This window comes from Saccostrea cucullata, unplaced genomic scaffold (genome assembly GCF_032062105.1).
Source record: "Saccostrea cucullata isolate Sc308-1 unplaced genomic scaffold, CSIRO_AGI_Scuc_v1 ctg2977, whole genome shotgun sequence".
Taxonomy (NCBI): domain Eukaryota; kingdom Metazoa; phylum Mollusca; class Bivalvia; order Ostreida; family Ostreidae; genus Saccostrea; species Saccostrea cuccullata.
Window position 1 is genome coordinate 32770 of NW_026940855.1, and position 12291 is coordinate 45060.

The 12291-nt window shown below is 32.5% G+C and overlaps 2 protein-coding genes across 2 annotated transcripts; both read left to right on the forward strand.

The window, feature by feature from the left end:
* The first annotated feature begins 259 nt into the window (after positions 1-259).
* On the forward strand, positions 260-5506 carry LOC134256458 (uncharacterized). Its single transcript, XM_062739103.1, has 5 exons — positions 260-887; positions 1128-1169; positions 2871-2894; positions 4096-4939; positions 5494-5506. The coding sequence occupies exons 1-5, from the start codon at positions 260-262 to the stop codon at positions 5504-5506; spliced, it is 1551 nt and encodes a 516-aa protein (XP_062595087.1).
* Positions 5507-6078: 572 nt separating this feature from the next.
* Positions 6079-9499, forward strand: LOC134256456 (putative ankyrin repeat protein RF_0381). The gene has a single exon (XM_062739102.1). The coding sequence runs from the start codon at positions 6117-6119 to the stop codon at positions 8061-8063; it is 1947 nt and encodes a 648-aa protein (XP_062595086.1). The 5' UTR covers positions 6079-6116; the 3' UTR covers positions 8064-9499.
* The last annotated feature ends 2792 nt before the right edge of the window (positions 9500-12291 follow it).

The window sequence follows — 12291 nt, forward strand, 5'->3', positions numbered from 1 at the left end:
AAAAGATTTTTATAGAACTTGCGACATTACATCGTAAACATAGATATCACACAGTAACTCAGGAAATCGATAGTTACATGCCAGTCTGTAATGAATTTGAATTTATAAAGATATGTGCTTTAGAAAATATTGTTATGTTTTAATATTCCAATCATTAAAAAATTATAAGATTGCATTTTTTTCAGGTTGTAATGCTTTCGTGGACTAAAGATAGTGCAACAACACTAAATTTATTAAACGTATTGATACCAACTGCATTATGTCTTTATCCAAATGTTATACCACTACACCAGAAACAACAAACACTGCTCGACTGGCGAGGCTTATACTGGGTCCGTGTACTGATGTGTTACGTGACATTCTAAAGACAGAAGTGAAGTCATGTGATTTGTCGAGAAAAGTTAAAGAATTCACAGATAATCTTCAACGTGGAAAAAGAAGCCCCCTTAACAAAACACAATCAGAGATAATTTTTCCAAAACCAACTAAACAATACAGTGGTAATTACTTAGACTTGGACGTATGTTTATTATATTTACTTCTACGCAATGTAAGTAAAATAGCACCACATTCCAAAGGTTGGGGAGAGATTCCTAATCCTGGAGATAGAAGCGTGGCAGCCAACATTGAAAGGATTCGCCTCATTAGGAACCAGTATTACGGACATTCAGCTGATCTGTCGCTATCAGATTCAGAATTTAGACAGGAATGGCGAAACATCTGGGACATTGTAGTGGAGCTAGAGCGTCATCTAGGAACATCGACAGTGTACCAAGATGCCGTCAACAAGATAAAAACCTGTTCCATGGACCCAGAGCAAGAGAAAAAATACATCGATTTACTTGGAGATATCAGACAACTTCATACAACTGTTGATGATCTATCGAGTAAATATGCAATAACCTCTTGCATAACGTAATGAATTTCAAGTTACATCATTTCAGAATGCTAGTTTAGCAGAGATAAGACATGTACGGAAAAAAAATAAATGCAGTGTTTATTATGAAATACTCTGTTTAATACACTCTCTCATGTAGTAGATAATCGACAATAAAATGTCAACAAAAATGAAAAATTACCAAATTAATCTCATAAGTAACGTGAACAATTTTGTTTACTATTTGCAGATAAAATTGAGACTATTCAAAGAGAAGCAGTGCTCCATAGTGGTTCGTATAACGATTTATGTCCATTATTTTGCGTTTAGATGGCACCTGATTCAATTGCTGATGTTTTGGAGGTTTATGTTTTATGTTATGTGGTATTTCTTTTATATTTATGTGCGATAGAGGATAAATCAGATTGTGGCATACGCCGGCAACCATTTTTTTTCCCGTGCAGCATTGTTTAGACCAAATTATGCAGGAGAAAACTAATTAAAAACTAATTGAAAAAGTCTTCAACACGAAAATAGTTTTTTCCTCACAATACCAAAATTTAATCAATTTGTAACTTTAAACTGTATTAGCATAATAAACAACAACAAGAATTAAATTATCATTGGCTTAACGGTTCTGAGAGGTTATCGTTAGCCTGACAATGAGAAAATTCTTAGATTTTTGATATAATTTGTTGTCTTTGGCTTACTTTACTTTCAAAAAACAAGGTAGGATAATGGTGTCTCGCAACAAAAATCTTTTTCGCATATTGTGTGTTCTGTAAATAAAAAAAACAATATTTACAGATTCAACACAAAATATGAAAAAAACACCACCAGCTTTCATTTCCATCAACTTTTTACACATAATCTTTTCACATATTTTTTTATATGCAAAAGTGTAGTTAATTTATTGCGTAAAAAATTGTAGACAGGCAAACAAAGAGTATCTCAAATTTGCACAAAATTCCATTAGAATGGAGAACATTAGATTGTATGTACCACATTGTTTCCCTATTATTGCCTCTGTGTATTCGATTTAATATTAATACGCAACAATTAACTGACATTTTATTCAACTTGCCAGCAAATACACCCTATCGTTAAGTCAAATACTGACTGCCGTTTTTCATACACTTTGCTAGACAATTATTTGATCATTGAAATTTCTCCAGATTTTTTCGTTGCTCTAACATGACAATGAATGCAGGGTGAATGATTCCTGTCAATTTTCGGTCGACAGAAGTTGCCTATGTTGTCATGACGCTGTTCTAAAATAGTTCATAAAACATCAATAAAATTTCATACAAAAATGTTTCATACAACTAATCTGAATAATGTAAGAAATGTGAGGGTTTTTGCAACAAATATATCAAAACCTTTTCAAACAAAGGACAAGATGGGGTAACAGCCGAATTTTTTATATAAAAATCAGAACACTGGTAAAACTGTGATAGTTTGTAGTTAAGAAGTTAAAATGATGCTTACTTTAAGACAAGCACCAATTTTGATTCAAAGGCTACATGGAAGCCACTAGAGGCACAGAAATAGGACATTTTCCCGATTTTTCTCAATTCTGGTGGATTTTCTTCATATTTGGGGTATATTTCTCTTCGGAAAACATAGAGCACACGCTTGCCTATCTTTTACACATATACTGCATCTGATATCCGTGTATAAAATATATAATTTGGTAGGCGAGCGTGTGCTCTATGTTTTCTGAAAGAAAATATGCTGTAAAATTAGTGAAAATTTGCATGAAAATGAGAAATTTAGAAAATTGACCTATTTTCTAACCTCACTGTGGCCTCTGTATATCCTAAATCTTAAAACCAGCACTCATTTTGTGGCAGGGGTGAAAACAGGTTTTCATGGATAAATATATCTGAAAGAACCAAATCGGGGGCCAAATTTCTTAAATCAAATTTATCAAGGATAAGAACAGTTTTGAATTATGGAACATGACTTAAAAACCTATTTTTCTCTCTTGTAGATCCCAGAGTTGCAAAAATGATCGGTAAGAAAATTTTGAAATATGATATAATATTAAATTATTGCTTTCAGTTTCATTTTATTGTTAAAAGTTTAGGTAAACATTTTTTTATGATTATAAAACCTTAACGACTTAATTAAAGAACACATTTAATATTCACCTGTTTTCTAATTTTATTTAATAAAAAATACAATAAGTTTCCTATTTATGAAAACCTTCTCATGTGATTTTGTTCTTTATTGATATTCTTTCAGTGCAAATTAGTGGTAAAAGTTATTCTCAGATGGTAGATAGCTATTCAGATATCTTCGTAAAACTTAAGGATGAAATAAACAAGCTAACTTTTTTTCAGAAATCTGCGATATTTTGTCAGTGATTTACATTTAAATTAGTGACCTGAATTATGATTTCCAGGTAAAGTTGAAAAAATTGAACACCAGTTGTCAAGATACAGGGCAGATTTAGAGCTCAAAACCTTTGCTATGTTAACATGTCTGTGTCATGTTTTTGTTTACATAGGTAACTACACAAATTCATCTTTGTTCAAAGTAGATAACTTCAAAAAAGAAGTTAATTTTAAATACTATTGATTTACTGAATTTCATTTTATTATTAATAAGATATTTTCCTATGTAAACAAAAACAAAGCACGGGCATTATTTACCTTATGCTCTATATATATCTTGTTTGTTAATCAACAAATGATGTTCAAATTTTGCTAATCATTACATGATCCTTTTAGCAGGAATTGTAAAAATTAGAATTGGTTTTAAAAAAGATAGTTGAAACTGTGACCGTGCCCCTTTAATACAAAAAAGTGAGTGATTGTAAAATCTTAAGCTAGTTTGTGAAATTTATTGTCTCCACACTAAAGAGGTAAAAAAGTGTGTTTTAGTAAGATTTCCATGCAAGAATCAGACAAATTAGACACAAAGTTTGTTTTCTGGTTACCATGGCAATTGAGGGTGTCCAGAAGAAATAGGTCATATATATATTATGCTTTACTGTAGGAAGAAAATATATACCAAATTTGGAGAAAATCTGAGATATTTCGCTGCCAGCCGTCTTCGATTTTTATTTATTTATTTTTATTTACAGAGAACTGGTCCAAATGTCTTTGTAGATTTTTAAGTAAAACAGTCATAAACTTTTAAAAATGAAAATTATTAAATCGTATTTTTGTGATTCATGTTATCGAAAGATAATCTTTTTTCTCTGTTCTTAGAAACAACCAAGCTAATGGTATCAAAGCATGATGAAGCTATGGTCCATCTATTTGTGAAAACCCGTGCGTTTGACAGAGCGAAGGAACTGTTGGACAATAACGGATATGTCGTCATCAAGGGTAACCCTGGGACTGGTAAAACAACAATCGCCAAGATGTTAATGAAAGAATTGATGAATGAGGGAAAATCTCCTCTGCAGCTTTACAAGTTAACAGATTTGTATGGTAACATATCACGGGGTGATGGTATTGTGGTATTTATTGACAATTTATTTGGTGAGTTTTCTTTGTCCATCGATGACGTTCAAGAATGGAAAGCTAGATCAGATATGATGAAGGTCTTAATTGAGAGTGACATTGATAATAAATCTAACAGATTGATATTTGCTTTAAGAAATGATATATATCAGGAATGCATACAAAACGAGTGTGATGACGATTTCTTTATGTCGTCCTTGGTTGACCTATCAGGCAAAGAAAATGCACTGCTCAAGGAAGAGATCCTGCAGCTATCAGAAAAATATGGGATCTCTGAGTACATAGAAGACAAAGAACTTATTCATACGGTATATGAAATGCCACTAGCTATAGGCTTTCCACAATGTTGTAAATTAGCAAAAGGCAATGAAGACTTTAAACGAAACGTAATTGCATTTTTACCAAATGCAATGACGTTTATGAGAGACTACTTCAAAACATTATTGAAAAAACGAACTGTAAAATCTGCTGTTTTAGTGTATCTTCTTTTGAATGGAGGAAAAGTAGAAGTCGAATTGATTGAAAAACCTCGACTGAATTTAGAGATGAAGCGTTACTCTTTAGAATTTGTAGGTCTACAAAACTCGTATGTTAACGATTTCCAAGACAGTGTGTTTTGTTTTGAGGGATTTTTAATAACTCATGACACGATAGAAAATACATACAAATTTTCTCATAGTTCAATACAGGAATCCCTTTTTGGTGTCTTGTTTCATTTTGATTCTGAAAAAATGATTCAAATGTGTCATCCGTCCCTACTTCTTACATTAACCACATGTAAAAACCCCAAATGTACACAAGTTCACATAGAACAAAGATTGTTTAGAAATGTTGCCCGCCGCATTGCAATTATAATTGGAGAAAGGTCTGTAATTGAATTTTCCTCCATATCATCACTGGAACTATGGAATGATTCACACTTCCATGAGCACGTATTTCAATCTGAAGAATACACTTCGAAGTTTAAAACATGTCTTGATACCAACGGTGATTCAATGGTTGTGCATTTTTCGAAGGTTGGAAATAAGCGGTGGGTTGAATATTTACTTCCAAATTCAGAAAAAAGACAAAGATACAGATCAATTAACGCTGCTTGCTCTAAAAATCAACCCGACATTGTTAATATCATTTTGTCTTCAGGTGTGGATTGTGATCTTCAAACGTGTTTTAATGCTGTACAAAGTGGCAATATAGAGTTATTGCTCCGAGTTTGTGAGCTTGTTGATCTTCATCAAATTTCATCTTCCTTGCATCCTGTCTGGTGTAATATAAGACATAGCTTACTTCAGGAAATCTGTTTTATGCAGCAAACACAGTTAATTGAACAAATTTTGGAAAAATATCCATTCCTTGTAGATATAAAAGACAGTCAGGGCTCCAATGTATTACAGTCTGCAGCAAGTTCTGGAGACAAACATGCATTCAATTTTCTGTTAAAGTTTGGATTTGATCCTTATGAAAAAGATCGAGACAATGGACACACTGTTCTTACTTGTGCTTGTCAGAATGGTAGGCTTAACATGGTCAAATTTCTTGTTGATAAATATCCTGCATTACTCAAGGAACACACTGATGTTCATGGAAAAAGTCTTTTGCATTGGGCAGCTTTCAGTGGAAAAATAGATATGTTTGACTATATGTTAGACATCTTTGAGAATGAAAATATATTACTAATACTAAGTGACAATATACCAAAGGTAGATAAAACAAATAAGTCAGGTCAATCTATCCTGCACGTCGCATGTAAAAATGGTCATTATGATATGTGTAAATATTTATTAAACAGATACCCTCAGTTACTGAATGTTAGTGACGATAATGGTTACAATGTCCTCCATTACACAGCTCTAGGAGGTAACGTAAATCTTTTTAAGTATCTATTAAGTAAAGGATTAGATGTAAATGGTACAACAAATACTGGTGAAACTGTGGTACACTTCTGTTGTGCTGGGGGTAGTGAGGAAATGTGTAGGTATCTTGTAAATATGTATCCAAGTTTAATATTCGTCGTAAATAATGAAGGATATACAGCGCTACATTCAGCTTGTTGTGGAGGAAGTTTAAAAATTGTTTCTTTTCTTATAAACAGGGGAATCAATTTCAATGCTTTGTCAAATGATGGTGAAAGTATTCTGCATGCAGCTTGTTTCTGTGGAGAGTTTGAAATTTGTCAGTACTTAGTTGACAATTATCCCCATCTGTTAGACGTCAAAGACAAATCTAGTAACACAGTGTTACATGATGCAGCCAGTGGAGGAAATGTTCAAATAGTAAAATTATTGATTGAAAAAAAGATGAACATCAATTCCCTACAGGGAGATGGTAAAACAATTTTACATCAATGTTGTCGCTTGGGTGAAATGGAGATGTGTGAGTATTTGGTCAATCATTTCCCAGAGTTACTGGAGATCAGGGACAATAGAGGATGGACAGTGTTACATTCAGCTTGTAGAGGAGGAAGTGTTGAAATTGTTTCTCTTCTGATAGAAAAAGGGATGGATTTCAATGCCTTGTCGAAAGATGGTGAAACTATCTTGCATAGAGCATGTCTCAAAGGGAAGTTTGAAGTTTGTGAATACTTAGTTGAGAATTATCCCCATCTATTAGACGTCAAAGACAAATTTAGTAACTCAGTGTTGCACGATGCAGCCTGGGGAGGTAGTGTTCAAATAGTAAAACTACTGATTGAGAAAAAGATGGACATCAATGCCCTACAGGGAGGTGGTGAAACAATTTTACATCTGTGCTGTCGTTCTGGAAAAATGGAGGTGTGTGAGTATTTGATCAAACTTTTCTCAGGGTTATTGGAGATAAGGGACAATGACGGATGGACAGCCATACATTCAGCTTGTAGTGGAGGAAGTGTTGAAATTGTTTCTTTTCTTATGGAAAAGGGAATGGACATTAAAACCTTGTCAAATAACGGTAAAAGTATTCTTCATAGAGCCTGTCTCTGTGGGAAGTTTGAAGTTTGTGAGTACTTAGTTGAGAATTATCCCCATCTATTAGACGTCAAAGACAAATCTAGTTACACAGTGTTGCATGACGCAGCCTGGGGAGGCAATGTTCAAATAGTAAAACTATTGATTGAAAAAAAGATGGACATTAATGCCCTACAGGGAGGTGGTGAAACAATTTTACGTCAATGCTGTCGTTCTGGTAAAAAAGAGATGTGTGAGTATTTGGTCAATCATTTTCCAGACTTATTGGAGAAAAGGGACAATAATGGATGGACAGCGTTACATTCAGCTTGCTGGGGAGGAAGTGTAGAAATTGTTTCTTTTCTTATAGAAAAGGGGATGGATTTCAATGCTTTGTCAAATGATGGTAAAACTATCTTGCATAGAGCTTGTCTCAATGGTAAGTTTGAAATTTGTGCATACTTAGTTGAGAATTATCCACATCTATTAGACGTCAAAGACAAATCTAGTAATACAGTGTTGCACGATGCAGCCTGGGGAGGCAATATTCAAATAGTAAAACTGTTGATTGAGAAAAAGATTGACATTAATGCCCAACAAAGAGACGGGGAAACAATTTTACATCAATGTTGTCGTTCTGGTAAAATGGAGATATGTGAGTATTTGGTCAATCATTTTCCAGATTTACTGAAGATAAGGGACAATAGAGGATGGACAGCGTTAGATTCTGCTTGTTATGGAGGAAGTGTAGAAATTCTTTCTTTTCTAATAAATAAAGGTTTGATATGAATGCATTGTTCCATGAAGGTGCAAGTATTCTTCATATAGCTTGTCTCAATTCTGCTTGTTATGGAGGAAATGTAGAAATTGTGTCTTTTCTAATAAATAAAGGATTGGATTTGAATGCATTGTCTAATATAGGTGAAAGTATTCTTCATATAGCTTGTCTTTATCGGAGATTTAAAATATGTGAGTTCTTAGTTGAGAATTATCCCCATTTGTTAGACGTCAGGGACAAATCTAGCAACACAGTGTTGCATTACGCTGCTTTGGGAGGCAATGATGAAATCAAAAAGCTTTTGGGAATTAAATGGGGAAGATCATGGATAGAGAAATTGAAATCAAGACTATCATTCCGGTAAACTGTAGATGTGTATCTGGACAATTATTTTTTTTTCAGATTCATTGTTGATACTAGATAATAAGGAATCATGATGGTACAGCGTCAATTGGAGATATTTAGCTATCTTCCTTATAAAATTCGATGCGTGTTCAAATGATGCATCCTTACCCATAAGAAGATAGAAAATTGAAGAAAAAGACATGTTCTGTAAATTTAAGTCAATGCTTTGTCAAATTATGTGAAAAGTTTCCACATATTGATTGACTGAATTGCTATTATGATGTATGTAGCTACTTTTGCACCAAACGACCACACTAATTAGATGCCAAATACCAACATATGATTCATTTATTTGAAGAAACCATGATTATGAATCGTGATTTAGTCGTGTCTTTTATGAAAGAAATACAGATATATACATGTCTATATAATTACAAAACTTCTTTCATAAAGGTTAAGTGGAAATCAATGAAGAACAGTGATGTTCTTATAACTGGTCCCCCCCCCCATGTTTCCTCTATGAACTCTATCTCTCTTCGTGTATATAAGAGACAAATTTCATAGTTTATATGAGGAGCAGATAACATACATAAAAACTTACCACCAGAGTCTGTAAAATAGCAGGGATGGGATATCAGATGAAGATAAAATTAGCCAAACAATTTTGGCAATATAATTTATACCTGGTGTTACGTAGATCGCTTTGTCCTCTGTTCTTGACCCAAGACATCGAGTCTAAATACTGAATTGATGGAAACCCTTTTTAATGTTGAATCGCTTAAAAGAATTTTTATTCTTTGAGACAAAGATAATATAGTTAAAATCATATCATTTTGATGGAGAATATAAGGATTTAGAGATGTGTACTAAGTTATGTTAGTATAGCGTCTGTCAATTGAAAAAAAAGTCTTGTAACCTTTACATTGTAATGTAAATTTCTTCATTGATTTAAAATATTTTTATGTTTTATTGTTATGTAAATTTCTTCATTGATTTTAACTATTTTATGTTTTATTGTAATGTAAATTTCTTCATTGATTTAAGATATTTTATGTTTCATTGTAATGTGAATTTCTTCATTGATTTTAACTATTTTATGTTTTATTGTAAAGTGAATTTCTTCATTAATTTAAACTACAATGTATTTTATGTTTGCATTGTAATGTAAATTTCTTCATTTGTTTAAACTTTTTTATGTTTTATTGAAATGATGGTTGGGGATAACCTGTTTAGGTTTTCTTTTTATTGGGATTTTGTATGAGATATAATGAATTATTGACTATTTTTATTACCATTAATTCCCGTTGTATATATTGCTTTTGTCATTTTTTTTTAAATAAATGCAGGTAAACACGCTTATAACAAAGTACAAGATTATTTTGAATCTTCATTAACCTTTTTTTTAATTTGAACCGTTAAAAAAATATGCTTCTTTTAAAGAAACAGGAATTGTAAATCACGTGTTATAATTTATAGGTAATCACGTGTGTAAACGGTGGCAATGTTAAAGGTAATAGCGTGTTTAGGCGGTGCTTATATTGAAAGTAATAATGTTAGTAGGCGTTGTTCTGTTTAAAATTACAATAAATGCGGGCAGATCAAAAATGGGAGGAGAAGATCTAGTATTAAATGGAAAGTTAACATAAAGTTTTCTGTAAAATACTGTGTGTTTACTCTCAACTGTCTCAGGGTAAATTTTGTATCAGTAGGTAGGCTGTAAATCTGACATACAATCACCTATAAGTTATCTTCTGACATACAATCGCTTATAAGTAATTTTCTTACACACAGTCGCCTATAAGTAACCTATAATTAATCTATTAGTAATCTTCAGTTAAATTTTAAAAACTGGAATCATCTCCATATCCTTTTACAGAAATGTACTTAACTCTGTGAATGGAAAAAACAACAATTTGCAAAACTTTTTTTTTTAAAAAAATTATTATATCTCCATTGCTTTATAGATTGCAAAATGAAATGAATGGCTACACATTAAATATCGATGCTTCTGGATTATAACTTTTCTTCCTGTCAAGAAATTGGAATAACTTGTCTTTCACGGACTTTCTCTACATTAAAAACATGCTATAGCTTATAGAATGAAGCTTTGTATTTCGTAATTTGAAAGTTCAAATGACCTAACATTTTATTACTTATCTATGGTCCATTTACACAATTAGTTTATTTTTGTTATTCTCAGCTTTGAAGCTAAATTAATGAATTAGCAATATAATTACTTTTTTGTGATTTCTTTTTTAGTAATGAAAAAGAAGATTAAGACACTGAACAACAAATCTAATGTTCTCTAAGATTTAAAATCTTGATTAGTTTTTGGAATAAATTAACCATACCTTTTCCGTTTCGTTTTATTATTTTCATTTATACTCTGAGTCAGGTTCACAAACTGTTGATTCAAATTTATTTCTTGCACACCTTAAAGTACCCTGCTCATGATGAGTTACATTTGGTCATTCACTGATGGCTATCAGCTCATTATCAGGGTCATTGACTTCTCTTCCCTTAAAACAATTGTAAAATTTTAGGTTGATTTCTTTCAAATTTTAGATCGCTAATGTTTGAAATTGACATTTAGACTTTTTAGAGCATCGTCATGCTTATTACATCGTTAAAGTCGAAATTCCATACTCATTAACAAAAAATCACTCTGAAAGGATTTATACGGAGTGGGAACGCTTTGTGTAATCTGGTACGTGAAGTAAACGTGTTCATTTGATTAAATGCATTCCGTTCCTTCCGTTGGAAGGATTAACTTCCCTCACTGCTCAAAACTATAACTCCAAACATTAGCTCGATCTTACTTAATGTAAACAGCATCGTGGTTGCTAGGTCTATGTATTAATTATTACCCCCACTAGCTTCCTATCACTACGGTTATATTATTTAGCAGCAAATTTGAACTTATAAAAAAAAGACAAATTTTCATCCACAGTTGTTAAATTACATGTTCCATTTCAAAATTAAATAATAAGGAATTTTTTATTGGCCACATTATTCGAGCATTATAGCCTGGTTTGGGTCAGTTTACGCTTTTTTAAAAATCCGCTTTTAGATTACTTATCGAATGAATTGACCAAAAATAAGAGTCATTCCTTAAGATAATTAATGTAAATAATTAATGTCAGTTATGATTTCAACTCGACATTTAGATATATCGACGACGTATTGTCAATTAATAATGATAATTTCCATTCCTACGTCGACACGATATATCCTGGTGAGCTTGAGATAAAAGATACCACAGAGTCCAACACAACTGCTTCATACTTGGATATTTTACTTGAAAAAGACACAAATGGTAATCTAACAACCAAGCTATATGATAAACGTGATGACTTTAACTTTTCTATCGTCAACTTCCCTTACTTATGCAGCAACATACCTTCATCACCTGCATACGGAGTATTTATATCTCAGTTGATTCGATACGCAAGAGCATGCTCTACGTATGAACAATTTCTTAAACGAGGTAAATTATTGACAAGTAAGTTGATGAAACAAGAATATCAACAGTCTCATTTAAAGTCATCATTTCGTAAATTCTATGGTCGATACAATGACCTTGTCAGCAAATACAATTTATCATTGAATGAAATGCTGACTGACGTTTTTCATACCAATTGTTAGTCCATTATTTATACACTGAATTGACAACGGATTTTTTCCGTTATTTCCTGATTATGACAATGAGCACACGGCGGATGTGACCGGTCAGCAGTGGATGCTCACTCCTCCATGGCTCCTGATCCCACCTCTGATGTTTCGGAGGTCCGTGTTTGCTCTGCTCTTGTTTTGTATATTTGTTTAATGGACGTTGAGATTGAATACTGTTCGTTATTTCCATATCCTTATTAAACAAATAAAAGGAAGAGATAA

What these genes read in the sequence shown, in the direction of transcription:
- LOC134256458 (XM_062739103.1), top strand. Translation starts at nt 260, where the DNA reads ATGTCTTTATCCAAATGTTATACCACTACACCAGAAACAACAAACACT. An exon ending in AACTGTTGATGATCTATCGA is followed by an intron (nt 888 to 1,127) that starts GTAAATATGCAA and finishes TACTATTTGCAG; the next exon opens with ATAAAATTGAGACTATTCAA. An exon ending in AGAAGCAGTGCTCCATAGTG is followed by an intron (nt 1,170 to 2,870) that starts GTTCGTATAACG and finishes TCTCTCTTGTAG; the next exon opens with ATCCCAGAGTTGCAAAAATG.
- LOC134256456 (XM_062739102.1), top strand. Translation starts at nt 6,117, where the DNA reads ATGTGTAAATATTTATTAAACAGATACCCTCAGTTACTGAATGTTAGT.